Below are 16,290 nucleotides of genomic sequence, written 5' to 3' on the forward strand. Positions count from 1 at the left end.
GCTTAAAATTGACAGAGAGTAAGTTTAGGTTGGATATTAGGAAGAAATTCTTTACTGTGAGGGTGGTGAGGCACTGAGACAGGTTTCCCTGAGAAGCTGTGAATGCCCCATTCCTGAAAGTGTTCAAGGCCAGGTTGGATGGGACTCTGAGCAACCTGGTCTTAGTGGAAGGTGTTCCTGCCCATGGCAGGAGGATCGGAACTAAGTGGTCTTTAAGTCCCCTTCCACCCCAAGCCATTCTGATTCTCTGAATCTATGATTCTATGAAAAGAGCAGATGCAAATCCCGCAACTGAACTTGCTGATGTACTGTGAACAACTTGGATGGTGCTTCTTAAAAAGTCACTTGAAATCACAGAAAACCAAGGGTTTCAAAGAATTCATCCTATCTCAGACTAAAAGAAATCAGAAGCTGCATGTAGACCAACAGTTTAGTCATGAAGTGACTAAATTGGGGTCTTCTCACCAGGTCTATTCACAGATGAGTCTTTTGGCACAGCATGAGCATCTCTGCTACCTGCAGGGGTAGGTGCTTCCCAGAACAGTCCCCTGTCTTCTTGTTACGATAGATCTGGTCACTGGAAAGAGCAGCCAGATCCCAAGGACGTCATGAGAAAAAGACTGGCAGTTTTCTTTAGGGAGCTAAGGATCATTATGAAGAACATATTGGGCTAGAAGGATCTTCAGCCTCATCTAATATGACCTTTCTCCCTGCTTATAGTGCATTCTTTACTGCAGCAATGGAAGATGGCTCTATCTTACCAAGTGTAAGGGTTGAGATCAGCCACCACATACTTCCTATGTGAAGTCACCAGCTTCCAGGTGTCCCAGTATTTGCCCTTTTGAGTCAGCTGAGACTGATCTCACCTTCTTCTACTTTTTATATGTCCACTCTGGAGATCAATAGAAAACAGCCACCACACTATGATTATCTACTTATCCAAGACAGAGCAAAGCTAGCTACAGACTTGAACACCATCAGAACCTGGGAGAGATCTGGACCCAGGTATGGCCTTTGTTGCTGTATTGAGTTTGCATAACTAGGTTTTGGTAGCAGGGTGGCTACAGGGGTAGCTTCTGTGAAAAGCTGCAAGAAGCTTCCTCCACGTTCTGCAGAGCCAATGCAAGCCAGCCCCAGGACAGACCCACCACTGGCCAAGGCCGAGCCAACCAGGAATGACAGTAACACCTCTGTGACAACATATTTAAGAAAAAAAGGTATTACACAGATGCAACTGTGCTCAGAAAAGTAGAGTGAGAATTTGCGAGAGGAACAACAATGCAGACACCAAGGCCAATGAAGAGATGTTTCAGATGCTGGAGCTGAGATTCTCCTGCAGCCCATGGGGAAGACCATGGTGAGGCAGCTGTGCCCCTGCAGCCTGTGGAAGTAAACCGGGATGCAGAGATCCACCTGCAGGCCATGGAGGAGACCCACACTGGAGTAGGCGGATACTTGTAAGAGGGCTGTGAACCTGTGGGAAACCTATGCTGGAGCAGCTCCTGGCAGGGACCTGTGGAGAGAGGAGCCCATGCTGGAACAGGTTTCCTGATAGGACTTGTGATCCTGTGTGGGACCCATACAGGAGCCAGCTGTTCTTGAAGGACTGTACCCCATGGAAAGGGACCCACACTGGAGCAGTTCATGAACTGTAGCCTGTGGGAAGGACTCAGGCTGGAGGAGTTCATGGAGAACTGTCTCCCATGGGAGTGGCCCATGCTGGAGCAGGGGAAGAACTCCCCTGTCTGAGCAGTGGCAGGAACAGTGTGATGAACTGACTGTAACCCCCATTCCCTGTCTCCCTGTGATGCTAGGGGAGGAGGCAGCGCCCAGGAAGGAGAGAGGGGTGAGGGGAAGGTGGTTTTTTTAAGGTTCGGTTTACATCTCATTATCCTGCTCTGCTTTTGATTGGTAATTAATTCTATTAATTTCCCTGAGTCAAATCTGTTTTGCCCATGACAGTAATCGGTGACTGACCTTTCTCTGTCCTTGTCTCAACTCATGAGCCTTTTATTATATTTTCTCTGCTGTCCAGTTGCGGACAGGAGCTTTGGTGGGTACCTGGCCTCCAGCCAGGGTCAAACCACCACAGCTGCCTTGGTAATTATTTAATTTATATCTACTTTATTAATTTAATTAATGTTCAGGGCATTTGTGCATTGTTTTCATCAAACATTGCTTTATGGATGTTAAGCCAGGTGTGGTGGTGTTAAGGTGCTGTGGTTTGCAGTGCCAGCCCTCATGCTGGCCAGAGGGAGCCAGATGTTGTTGCTTGACATGGTAGCAGCCAAATTTCAGCAGTTTGAGGAGATTTTGTAAAGTAAGGAGTAGAGCATGCTTTCACCATTCACCCTCCTTTGCTGTGTCCTCTGGTTTTGTACTTTCTGTCAGGTAGTATTCATATTGCCAGCCTCAATCTCTCAGTCTCAGTTGGGAGCCATGTCCCAAGAAATCATGAAATTGTTTCAATGTGCTAAGGGATTCAGTTTTGAGGTTTTTAACAGCACCTCTTGCACTCAGCATGTAGCTGCTGAATTCTGAGTCTCTGAGTGCATATCTGCAATGAAGTGCATTCCCCTATAATGAAATTTGTTGTGAGGTAAACAAAACTTTTCCCCAAAAAACTCTGTATTTTTTTAAACATCGGCTGAGGTTCGTAACCAGTTCTGTGCAGATAGGTCCTAGGCTGTTATCGAAGTGTTCAGTAATGTGATATTTGTGGTATGTCTTTAAGAGATTATAACATTCTCTGTTCTGCAGATCAGTTATATGGCTCTACAAGACTACAAACACTTCAAAATATAAAGGGGGAAAACCTACAAAACTTCTTTAGAATTTAATGTTTCACCAGAGCCCATTTATGTGCTTTTTTTTATTGAATGCCATCCTGGAATTTTAATGTGGGACTGGATACTGGTGATTTTTAGATACAAAGACCAGGGCATACTGTAGAACAGACTTGAGTTTCCCTTGTGTGCTGCTTGTGCTTATGCTTCTTATGCTTATGGAACCTGAGTATGTTAAAAGCTGAAAAGTAGCAACATAAATTTCCTAAATGCCTTTAGAAAAGCAAGAACTCAACCACTGCCAAGAGAAACATGAGTTTCTGAAACTGGACAGCATTGCTTGGGTTTCCTTTGAAGAAAAAAAAAAAAGAGAGCCAAATGCCTCAAATATGTAAGACAGAACTATACAGGAGTTAAGGGGAAGCTGCATAGGAAGCAAAGTAAAGCCCAAAATAAAGACCATGAATGGAAAACTAAAAATAACAAACAGGAAAGTGTGACACAGCTGCAAGGGCTCTGGTGCATTCTCCCCCAGCATTGTACCTTTCTTTTTTCAGGAACATACTAATATTGTGTTTGGATTTCAATGGCATTCCAATCCATTATTTGTTCTTCAAAAATAGATGTTTCTCATGTGAGGAAGAAAGATATTTTCAAGTAATATTCATAGGATTTCAGTTGTCCCAGTTTATCAAATAACACTTTTATTAGGCTCAGTGTTTGCAGAGCAGAAAGACTGCATCAGTTATGTCATTTCATGAAAAATTAATGTGTCTCCTTAGAATGGTGAAGATAAGGTCATGCATAATCAACTGTTGCCCTTAATTTCAGTTGAATTTTTACTTAATAGCCTTCGAAAGTAGGAAGGGAGCTAGCACAGGAATCTGAGGTGCAGCCACTTTGGAAGCACAGTGGATGGGAGGGAATCAGGGAGGATCAGGAGCATCACATCCTAATAAAGTTAAGGAAATCTCTATCTTTTTCTTCATCCAAACACAAGTTTGTTTATACAGAGCATTTTGCGGGCTCTGAGAATCCTGCAGGAAGGCCGTGCAGGGGATATGGGGGTGCCAGGACTGTGACTGGATCCCAGTCAGCATCTGCAGTGAAGCCAGGCTCTCCAGGCGTGGATGCGACACAGCCCCCCAAACACAGCTGAGGCACCCAGCACATGCACAGGGGTCACTGGCAGCTGCTGCAAAGGATGGGTGGGAATACTTCAGCATTCAGAGGTCTTGCTGTATTAACATCTATTAGATTGCTAAATTCACGCATTCTGCAAAAATTAAGCCACGCATCTGAGTTGTGCGTGGTCTGTGGCCACCCAAGAGATAGATGGTGCCTATTTTGGAAGAACAAAAAAGCCGGAACATACCGGTTTTTCAGCCCCAGTTTCCCTGGACACTCACGAACGCCAATAGAAACCACATTAAGACAAAGTGGAGATTGTGGTGGCTGTCAAATTATCAGTCCAACTTGCAAAATTCCTATTTTCAACAGACACAACAAAACCAGGAAATATTTACCAATTTTGCAGGTGTCAGGAAATATTTTCAAAGCACCACTGTGACCTGACAGTCCATTTAAATAGATACCAAGCATGTACAGAGGTGATAATACATTTATTTTAATTTAAAATATATACTTTGGTATGTTTGCTTCAATATCTATGTCCAGCAGATCAGAGTGGCAAATTTATATTGTTAGTTACACTCTAGTGATTAGGCAGTGATACATCTCACAATATTAGTTTGAATGTTTTATATAACAAAATCAGACATTAAAGTATGTTGAAGATATTTTGCACAGCTGGTGTTGATAAGGCTGTTTTTCATTAAAAGTCAATCTACGCTGAAAATATATTTATGACATATTATTTGAATTGTGGGTGAAATATATCTGAATATATTTCAAACTTCTCTATTCTGTGTATTTCAGACACCACTCTAAAACATTTGATGATATATTGTTTGAAATGTGATGGTGACTGCAACACCCTATAATACAGACTAAAATAAAAACTACATTACAGAACACTTCTCATCAGTGTCGTTGCACATTAAATAAAAAATAAGAGTCTTTGCATATATTACCAGCTTACAGTTTAGTAGCTGAGAAAATAATTTCTACCTACTAGAAATGAGGCCTATTTGCCATGTATAGTCATATTGGAAATAAACTAAAAACTAATTTAGATAGTAGATGACAGGAGCACATTCTGTGATGAACCATCTCACAATTTTTACTTCAGGAGAGAAGAACATCAATATTTAACTTTAATCTTGTGTGGGAAGGAAAGGTCAGATGCAAAGAGGATGCCTAGAACACAGAGTTGGGTAAAGAAAGGAAAAAAGTCTAAAAAAAATCCACATCTGCTAAGTAGGGAAAATGAGTTAAAGTGTACAGTGAAGAACCAGGAGAGATGTAGGCAGAGAGGTAGAAAGATGAAAGGATGGAAAATAAAGAAGAGGTTGGTGAAAAGCCCTTATTTCCATGAACCTCATTTCATGTCCCTCGAGAGGCAATGTCCAAGGGCAAAGGAGTCCAGGAAGGCTGGACATTCTTCAGAAAGAAATCCAAATGGCACAGGAGCAGGACACCCCTGTGTGCCAAAAGACAAGCCAGAAGGGAAGAATACCAGCCTGGCTGAACCAAGAGCTGAGGCTGAAACTCAGGAAAAAAAACAGGGTTTATGACTTTTGGAAGAAGGGGCAGACAACTCGTGAGGACTGCAAGGATATCATGAGTAAGTTTGCAGATGGCACCATCTGCAAGAAGTGCAGGGCAAGAGCGTTGATCTACAGAGGGATCTGGACAGGCCAGATTGATAGGTTGAGGCCAATGATATAAGGCTGAACAAGGCCAAGTGCCAAGTCCTGCCCTTGGGTCACAACAACCCCAGGCAGTGCTACAGGCTGGGGGCAGAGTGGCTGGAAATTTGCCCAGTGGAAAAGGACCTGCGGGTGCTGGTTGACAGCAGCTGAACATGATCCAGCCGTGTAACCAGGTGGGCAAGAACGCCAGTGGCATCCTGGCTTGGATCAGCAATAGTGTGGCCAGTGCGACCAGGGCAGTGACTGTCCCCCTGACTGGGCACTGGGCACCTCAAATCCCATGTGCAGTTTCAGGCCCCTCACTACAAGAAAGACATGGACATGCTGGAGTGTGTCCAGACAAGAGCAATAGAACTGGTGAAGGGTCTAGAGTACAGGTCCTGTGAGGAGCTGCTGAGGGAGCTGGAGTTGTTTAGCCTGGAGAAGAGGAGGCTCAGGGGTGACCTTATCACTCTCTACAACTACCTGAAAGGACATTGTGGCCTGGTGGTGTTCAGTCTCTTCTCCTGGGTAGCAAGTGATGGGATAAGAGCAAATGGCCTGAAGTTGTGTTAGGGGAGGCTTGGATTGTATATTAGGAAAAATTTGTTCATGGAAAGGGTTGTCAAGCATTGGACCAGGCTACCCAGGGAACTGGTGGAGTCACCATCCCTGGAGGTATTTAAGAGATATGTGGTTGTAGCATTTGGGGGACATGGTGGTGGACTTGGCAGTGCTGGGTTAACAGTTGAATTCAAATGATTTTAAAGGTCTTTTCCAATCTAAACGATTCTATGATTCTATGGTTGCATTATTTCAAATACTGGCGTAGTCCTATTGTCACTAGTAGCAACAGGTAGACATTTCAAAGGATAAGAGAGAAAATTTGCTTATACTATAATTTCAGTCTGAAGTCTATTCTGTGTGGAGCAATCTATCACTGGAGCAGCTGAAGAAATGCAAAAGCATTTTATAAGTTTGATGAAAAAGTGTAGAAATCATCCAAAATTGTCTGCAAGGCATCCCTCTCCATCTTCTCCTTTCTCCTGACTTGTAGGTCTGGATTCACAGGTTACTACTTTAGGGTAAATGAAACAGTGTAAAGGAGTTGTAGGCACTTCTCCAGGGCTAAATGGTCCCTGGCATGGTGGTGGCCAGGCCAGCAGGGCAACTGTCAAACCCTTCTTGTTCTGGGGTTGACCAAGGAGTGGCTGTCCCTGGTAGGCAACTTGGATCCAGCCACCTCATTTTGGAGATGAAAGCGGTTGAAAGGTATGGACACAAGTCATTGTGGACATGGGCCACCACTCAGCTTCAGCAATGGCGAATAGTCCCCAGCAAATTTGCTGAAATAGATGCAGCCATTGTGAGAGTGTTTCTGTGGATTTGGGAGCAAAACTGTGCCTAATCTGCATGCACTGTGGCTGTGCCATCACCATCAGTCTTTATCATCAATAGATCGACACAATAGACAGTGATGCTTTCAGTTGTTTTTTTTTAATTGAACAATAATAATCTTACATTTTTTAAAACCAACCAGCTTATTAGATTTACATTCAAGAACTCATAATGCCATTTATGACACTTGCAAAATATTAATAATGTATGCAATATTTACTGTGTTCTTTAAATAATTGACATCATCTGCTCAAGGACTGTGGATTTGATCCTGCTCTCACTGAAATCAAGAAAAAATTACTTTTGATATCAGTAGATGAGAATCAATACACTTGCTTGTAAATAGCCCAAGATAAAATTGCTCCCTCTCAGACCCTAACATTCAACACAAGTTGAAATGTGGTATATGCTAGTTTGAAATTTACGTTCATATGTCTCCAATTATCATGGCAGGAGAGCCTGCACTGCTGTACTGATGTCTGGATGTCTATTGTTGTCATCATCCTGCTTCCACAGCTGTTGGCCTTGGATCAACTCTTCAAAAGTTTCTGTCGTTCCTAGTTTAAAAGTATGTTTTCAGATCCTGAACTAAATTTTGACTGCTGAACTATATGTTCCTTCTTTTACTGAAGTCATTGTCAAAGCTCACATCAATTTCAAAGGAATTTTTCAATTCAAGCCAGATTTCCAATGGGAGTGCTCTGCGTTTCAAGGCAATTTCTAAACTCACACAATCCAGGTTCATTGACACAGCTACACCAGTTTCTATTATCTGAGTATCTAGTTGTTTCCAGACATATTAGCAAATCCACCTAAGTGATTTTCGACTTACACATGTATCATCCGTCCTGTTTGGACTGAATGAGGGACTGCCAGTTCTGCAACACACTAACACATATAAGTTATTCTCCTGGCTGAAACAGGACAGCTTGCTCATGCAATTGAGACACAAAGTACTGGATACCAAAATACTGTAGTCTAGGCTGAACTACTACTTGCTGAGGGTCTAAGTCTTCCCTACACTAGATCAAATAAACTCCTTGTGAATCAGGTCTGGGCTGTAGCTGACAATCAAGGTGGAAAATATAAAGGTCCATTTGCTGGCCTCTTGCATTGGACCCACTCTTCTCCAAAAAATGCAGATGTCATCTTAATGGCATCAATTAGTTGGTTTATAGAAACATATATATTTAAATAATGGTAAGCAGCTTCTTTTGTTTCAGATCCCCTTCTACAAATCAGTAGAATTTACCAATCTGCTGTTTCTCTGTACAAAATTCAGCTTTAGAAATCCACCTAAATACAATATATGTCTGCAGTGTTTTGCCTAAGTTATTCATAATGTATAAACTGAAGTGCTGGGTCTATTCTCACTGAAGAAAGGCATATTTATCTCCAAGGAATTGTCACCAAGCTTCCAAAACCCAGAAAATTACTAGCAACTAATGTTGGTTAATTTAATCACACTGTTGTTCTCCCATGATATTATTATCGAGATTCAGGGGTGTTGTTTTCTGTCCTGGGATTTGTTTCTTTCATGTTGGCTCCACGTCAATAGTATCGCTCACCCAAACTGTCCCCTGACTTCAGTGAGAGCTTTCCCAGCCTCGGGCTGTAGGAGTTGGCCTCTGGCATTATTTAAATGATCACGTTAGGTTTTCAGTTTTACTATACATTCAAGAATCCATAATACATTTCTGTTCAAATACTTATCAAAACAAATATCAAAAATCATATACACTGTACAGTCTATTTTAAAGTAAACATTTTTCTCATTAAAAACAGATCGCAATTGACCTTCAGAGATTACATTTTCATATGCTATAGATCTACTTTGCTCTTAAAGTGTGTTGTTGCATATTCATTAATCTGTGAGAAATGCATTCACTTGAAAGTCTTACAAGTGTAAGCAAATATCAGCGAGGATTTAGCCATTTCATTATCGGAGGGTGAATAGCTTTCTCTTTAACAAATTCCTCTTTTACAGAATTTCCATCCCCTGATGCCATGTCATTGTCTGAAAAGATACAAAAATAAAGGTGGATTTCACAAACATAAGAGCATTAAAATATTGTTCAGCAATGTCCCTCCTTTTTGGAATACTTCAGAAAAACCTTAACTGGCAAATTTGCAGAAATCTCCCTAAATGCCTCCAATTACCTAGTTGCAAAATTTCTGCCAAAGTAAGACATAAGTCAGATGTGTTTTCTAACAGTTTAAGGATGAGGCTGATAATGTGACTTCAGTTTCCAGTTCTGACTGTAACACTTGCTCCAGTGTGACATGGGACTAAGCAACATATCCTCAACAGCTACAGCAGCAAATTAAAGCACCTGGAGCTATTCTCTGACTACGGCCACCTAGTATGGAATAGCCTGGTGCATGCCACTAAACTCTCTCACTCTCCAAAAATAGGAGAAAATGATATCTAGTTTGTCAACTGGAAACAGTCTCTGGCTGAGCCTGATTCCTGAGCTGTGGCTGAGGTTGTTTGGCACAGCTAGCTGGGCTGGGACAAAGCATGCCGTCAGTTGCCCTACTGTTTGACTGTGCAGGGGTCAAATTGCAACGCACAGGAACACACTCTGACACCCTTCATTTTACTAGGATATGTGTAGCCATAATGTTTTTATAAAACATATGGGTCAGAAACTTGCCTGTTTAAAATACGGAAGCATTTGCAGTTGTTTTAATACAGAGAAGATCTCATAGATGCCTTAGCTACCTCTGAAGGCCATTATTAAATGAAACTCTGTGTGACCACCCCATGGAGTACCACCCAGTGTCTTCTGTCTGCTTCCAGTGACCTCTGGAAGGACAGAAGTCAGTATGAAACCTTTGCAGGTGTAAAAACCAATCTTTGTTTCTATGTGGTAAATATCTCACCATGGCTGTGATCAGACAAGCTGTTACATTTAGGGGCAGCAGATGGTTTGGGACCAAAGGCAAGGGCGAAAGAGGGAAGGGGAGGAGGAACCAATGAAAATAAGGCTATCTGGGAAGATTTCGAATATGGGTTAGATACAGAAAAATATGATTTTAAATGTGATATAAGCATAAGTTGAGAAAGTTTGCTTCCATCTAACTTTCTCTAAACAGAGAAGGGGGGAAAGATAAATCATGTATTAAGGCAGCAAACTTTAGCTAGCACACAAACTGCAGTCGGAAAAGAAATAAAATCCAAAGACCTTTGGATGAAATCTTATAAATCTCCCAGTAGTTCTAGGATTAAGTCTCTGATTTTTTAATTTTTTTTTTTAACTTCTCTTCACATTTGTATTTATTTTGGTTTGTGTTTATATTTAAAGTAAACATTATTCAGTCAAACATACCTCAGTATCATCAGGTGGAAAGTAAGGGGAAATTTTTTAATCCCAGATCTAAACACTTCTGTGATCTTTCCTCCCCACCTCAAAAATCACTTTAGTTTCTCACATTCCTTTTTCTTTTCTTTTTTTTTTTTTTTTTAAATTCTGGAAAGATCTGTTAGAAGCTTCAAACATAATTGTAAAGGTAAGAACTTATTCCAGAGATACTGTGACATATGACTACAATAGAACTTTTCATAAAACCGTTCACTGACAACTGAAAACATATAAAGTTCTGTCTTCATGGGGAAAAAAAAAAATGTTGGTTTTACCATGTTAGCTAGCAGTTAGCTAGCAGTGAAATCCTATTCTACACAAAGCAGCTACATGTTATCTATCACATCTGAACTGACTAATGCAAACCCTAGCCTCCAATTGCACAGATGATGATGTGGTGTTGGCACATGAAAGAGCTACAAAGTATTTTGCCCATGTTTAAGATTCCAAAATGTTTTTATGATGTGTCACAGACGATCTAAGTCCTTGCCACATGTTAAGTGAGCTGCCAATAAGAAAAATTAACGTACCTTGTGCTGTGAGCGTTTTGCACAGCTCCACCAAAGTACACATCACTCACACACAGCGTACACAGCATGGTAGCAGATCATGGACAAGGTGTTTTCTGCTAAAATCAACTGCCCCACAAAGTCTTACCTGTGTGTGAAATTATTTTTCGTCGATTGGGAGGCTTTGAAGCAGACAGTTGAAAAAATGGGAACTTCAAACACTTCCCTGTTACTCTGTCACAGATGCCGGAGGGACAGTTGCATGTTTTCCTGCATTCCATTCCATAGCTACCGTAGGGACACTCTGGAAAAAAAATTATAGGAAAGTGGTTCTCAGTGATCCAAGTCAGCATCTGTGTTGATAACTGGCCTGCTTATGTCCTTGAAAGTGGAAAACCTTTGAGTGGAGGTCAGCTAAACCCTAGCTACAAGATTTCAGCATGCTGACTGCTTTTTACAAGTATTTTCCACTATTAACTAACCTTGACACACATCATATAAATAATTTTGTTTCCTCTAACTTATTTAAAAAAGTCCTATCAGTAATCCTTCTCTGAAATACTCTTAGTATTAAAATTCAAGTTAAAAGCAATATACAATATATAAGTATGTAATCATAGAGGATGCAGTCAAAATTGGACTAGCATTGGATTTAGAAATTAAGAATTGGAAATGAAGGTGACTCCAGAAAGTCCCTGAATTCACTCTTGGGCATGGTATTGTCTGACTTACATAACTGTCATGACTTAGAGCTGCAATCTGTTGCTGGTACTGGACTACTGTTGCCAGGGCCTCTGCCTTCTCTCTGGGTGGAGGATGCAACCTGACCCTGAGGAGCTATCCAGCAAATGCACTCTCTGCCTGTAGGTGCTACTGGCTCCTAGGGAAGAGCCTTCTTCTATCCAACAGCTTCTCAGACAGCAAAGGTCTGTTTTACCATGGCAGATAGACAGGGGCTCACTTATGTCTCCAGCCATACCCTGAGTATCCTCGAAGGGATCACCGGCACTGGGACGACTCCTTGGTTGTACTGCAATGGTCAAGGCCCCAGTTCAAACCTCCCATCCTTGAGCAAGCTTGTGGAGAAGCACCAAAGAACAGCTGCTAAGATGGGACTGAATGTTTTCCAAAGAAAATTAAGTCAGGTACAGGGGATTTGCCCTGTCCCATAGCTGACACATATCACTTGTTGGATTGCATAACTTCCCAGAGTTTGAACTAGGGATCACAGCTCTTGTCTTCCTCTGCCTTGCTGTTGAAGAGGGTACCATCCCAGGACCATTGCTGAAAAGATGGAGCCAAGAAAAATCCATGTCCAACATGTCCTTTCCAAACCCCCAAACATGAGATCATTCCCAAGAGAAGTTTGAGCTATCCCAGGAGAAAGGTCTTTATGTTCAGACTATCCTTGCCAACAGAGGGTACACGGTCACCTTAAATGGCAATGTCTAGAGAGTTTTGGATTCACCTCCTAAGCACAGATGAATGACCAATAAAGGGCTGCACCAAGGAACCATCTAGCTCAGGCTTCCATAAAAACCTTAAGAAAGGTGACCATAATATGCACAAATGATACTTCTCCCTCATTTTGTCTCACACTTTCAGCTCTGGGGCCTCCTGATCCAAACATAGTTTCCGTGCATGTATCACCTCACAATAGGGTTGTCCTTCTCAGTTTGTCCAGTCCTCTTAAGTCAGTGCAAATATTTAGTTTTCCTATGCAGCCTGGGCAATCTGAAAAACAGTCTAATGCACTGAAGTGAAGCCAAAATGTTATGATTCTCTGCAAATACAACAGGTATGTTTTATAAATGAAAAGCCCTAGAAAATCAACCAGTTCCTTTAAACTGACTACACAGTGAGTCCCTCCACCCTGGAAAACCATACTGAGCTTCAACATACACCCCTTCCCAAGAAGGACACTCTTTGACCTGCTGCTTGATCACATAAAACTAAGCCATAATCCTGCTGAAGTGAAACAAGTTTTGTGTGCACATCCTCCCTGGTAGACAAGTGAAGAGCTCACACTACTTGGAGCATCAATCTGCCTGCTGCAGGTACTCAGCCTGGAGAGCTGGGATGTAAAGCTGTGCGCAACAACATGGAAACAAGACTGAACCCAAAGCACTTGGCTCTGTGTGGAAAAATCCTGGCATTGATGCTGCTCTTCATATTTGATGAAACTCAAGTCTGAGTCAATTTTACAACTAGAAGGTTTTGTTTGGCAGTAGCCTACTCCTAAATGTATTGCTAATAGCTCCCAGTGATTTAAGGGAAGCAAGAGCACTAGTATTCCTTTAGTCTGTTTTGGACAAGAATGACGTTGTTGACAATAATATGATGCACTCTTATAGTAATAAAAGTAACCAAAAATTGTTCTGAAACATACACTGCCCATTTTAGAAAAAAGAAATTGAAGAACAGAGAGTTCAGATCAATTTTTCAGAACTTCAAAGTAAAATATTTGCAGGAAGCTAGAGAGAATTTAGCTATCCTGAGTCTATCATTTACTACAAACATAGAAATTATTAAAATGAGTGAATGACCTGGTATCATAGCTGTAAATGCATATATAAAATAATAATACTTGGACCCATACTTTGCCTAATCAAATTCTCATATGTACAGAGAAAGGTTGTGCTACCTCAGAGCTTAGGTGAAAAAAGAAAAATAATTAGAAATTATAATATTTAGTGCAAATAAATATATGAGGAATATAAGCTTTAAAGACAAATTTGCAATTCTAAATCAAGATATGGTTTTATTGAAATTTGTAAGAGTTTTTCCACTGACTGAATGGGAGAAAACCCCAAACATTTTACTTTGCATTTTCTCCAGAGTATCCAAGATTCAGCTATGGGGATTCAGATCTCGTGTCCCTCAATATTTCTTTTTTCCTATTCAAAGTGTACTATTGCAAAGAAATTCCTATGAGGAAACTGAAAAGTATATACTAAATCCAAGGAACTGTTAAAAGAATTATAGGTAGGATCTTGCACTGCGGTAGTTTTTAATAAAGTGAAGATCAACCAACTATCTCAGTAACATACTTTTCTCATGAATGCACAAAAAATATGATCTTTATGCCTAAGTTCTAGTCTTTAGAACTGAAATTAGTATTTGGGTTTGGCACTCAACCATGCACATGAATTTGTTTTTAAATACTGTAAGTAAGTGTGTTCTATATGTAAGTCAGCCTGAATGATTTCTGCAGCATCTGGTCCTAAGGCATTACTTTAACTGAGTTTATTAATACTCCTGATATTTAACTGCCAAGACATCTCCCCTTTTAAGGAAGTTATTCTAAGACTTATCTGTATTTACTTACTGAAGTGGCACACAAACACAGGAAAACCCACTGCATTCATGCCTTGCAAACTCTTTTTTAAAAATAGTTCATTTTTTAAAATTGTCATCATATTTATTAGCATAGTACCTCCTCTCCTTTTAAAGATTCTGGATGTTGCATGGAGCGACAATAGGTCTTAAACGAAAAACGCCATTTTAGCCTCTGACTAAAGAATTTAGCATACAGCATACCTGGAATAAGCTGAAAGCAGTGGCTGGCTGCGCATCTCACAGTCAGTCTCTGTTCTGTTATTCCCATCTTTCAGGGACGAGGGTCGCTGTTTGCCTTCCCTGACCCTAGGGTAGTTGAGCCTCTCAACAGCAGGACTAAATTAAACATGGCAATGTCCCCGAGGCACTCAGGCAGTGCTGTTATCTCCATCTCCCAGACCTCAGAGTGAGCACCTGGTCCCTGGGCATGCAGCTGGCAGTGCCAGAGGGAACATCACCCACAGAGAAGGCAGCAGGGACAGGAACCCTGTGACAAGGTTGGACTTGCAGGATTAAAGTCTTTGCAATTTAAGGAAAGCCACCCACCAAATCAGTGGAAACATCAGGACTAGTGCCTGGGTCTCCCAAGTCCCAGTCAAAAATCTCATCTCTGAGCACACCCTGTCTGTGTTTCCTCACACATGTCCCCAAGTCTAAACAATATTCTCACATTAATAACCCTGCCCCTCTACCTGTAACACTTTCTAATACCAGCAGGTATTTTTTACTTTCCAGAAAAATCCCACTTTAAACCTTTCAAGCAGGAGGCAAGCTCACATGTAGGTTTCTGTCAAATCGCCACAGTGGGTGCATGCAAAGTGAATATTGTTACCTTTGCAGATACCAAATTCATCACCAAAGTCATCCTCCTCAGTGTAAAACTGGCACTTCAGCCCAGGGCCACACTTGACACCATCCATACCCGAGACTGTACGATAGCAAGTCTCCCCCAGAGCAGCTGCACAGACTCTGCAGCAGCCACAGTCATCCAGCACCGTTCGCTTACAGCGGAAGGTACTTTTGCATGCGTTACTGTCACAGGGCTCAGGACAATCTACTGCATATTTCGCACTCCAAGCAGTTCCAGCATGCACAGGCATCAGGAGGAGTGTGAGAAACAGGAAGCCCTTCATGTCTTGCAGGGGTAAATGCTCCGTCCCAAAGAGCAGGTTTTAGTGCTGAGCCTGCTGGTGCCTCTTGCTGAGGGAAGCAGCAGTATAGAATCCAAAGTGGTAGCTGCACACATCAGCCTACAAGTTTATGAGCTTTATAAAGTGTGTTGCCCACATGTTGCACCGTCGTCAGCTTCCTCAATCCGGCAGCGCTGCTCCTGCCAGCCTCCCTTGTTTCAGTTTATGAAATCCAGGATGAAGGTTGGATTAGCACTCTGCTGCCATCCAGGAATTGAAAAGCCTGAGCTGATGTAATCTGTTATGTTTAGTTGGTTGTTTTGCATGAGGACTAAAAACTCTCTCACATCCGTTTCAAATGCTCAAGGACGTCTGCCAAAATAAAAAAAAAAAAAAAGGAGGAAAAAAAAAAGGAGGAAGATTTTTAAAAAAAAAGCACACACAGAAGTTGGGGGGGGAAATCAACCCTGAGTAGGTCACATACCTTCATGCAGGACGGGGATTGCTCTGACGCTAGGCACACTGCTGACAGGAGATCTCTACCTTGCTATCATAGCTCATACGGCCAGAAGAAAATCACATTGAATCACCTCACTGCTGAAAGAATAACCTTTAATAGAATAAATCTTTGCCATACCCTCTTAGGTGACGTGGATAGTTACTTTAAGGAATTAAGTGAGATCATGTCATTTAACAGCCAAGCTCAGATGTTTCAGTAGTTTTTTCTGCCTCCATCAAAATAGCTCTTTTTAATCAGTATTTAGGTGGAGATTAATTAAACATTTCACTCAAAGATCACTGCTAGAATGAAAAACTGGTCAGAGAGAAATCAGTATTTTGTGGGATCTTCCACAGGAAGTTCAGGAGAATGATCAGTGAGCTGCACCAACTTCACAGCCACAGGGGAAATCCCCATCCATCGTCAGCACCATCCACACAGCCTTAACATT

At 41.5% G+C, this 16,290-nt stretch overlaps 1 protein-coding gene across 1 annotated transcript; it reads right to left on the reverse strand.

The window, feature by feature from the left end:
- Nucleotides 1-7,077: 7,077 nt before the first annotated feature.
- ESM1 (endothelial cell specific molecule 1) lies at nt 7,078-15,582 on the reverse strand. The gene is made up of 3 exons (XM_027716380.2): nt 15,043-15,582; nt 11,020-11,175; nt 7,078-9,014 (listed from the first exon to the last, which is right to left on the reverse strand). The coding sequence occupies exons 1-3, from the start codon at nt 15,341-15,343 to the stop codon at nt 8,914-8,916; spliced, it is 558 nt and encodes a 185-aa protein (XP_027572181.1). The 5' UTR covers nt 15,344-15,582; the 3' UTR covers nt 7,078-8,913.
- Between the last annotated feature and the right edge of the window lie 708 nt (nt 15,583-16,290).

Source organism: Pipra filicauda, unplaced genomic scaffold (assembly GCF_003945595.2).
Source record: "Pipra filicauda isolate LSUMZ 115617 unplaced genomic scaffold, ASM394559v2 scaffold447_size767260_pilon, whole genome shotgun sequence".
NCBI lineage: Eukaryota > Metazoa > Chordata > Aves > Passeriformes > Pipridae > Pipra > Pipra filicauda.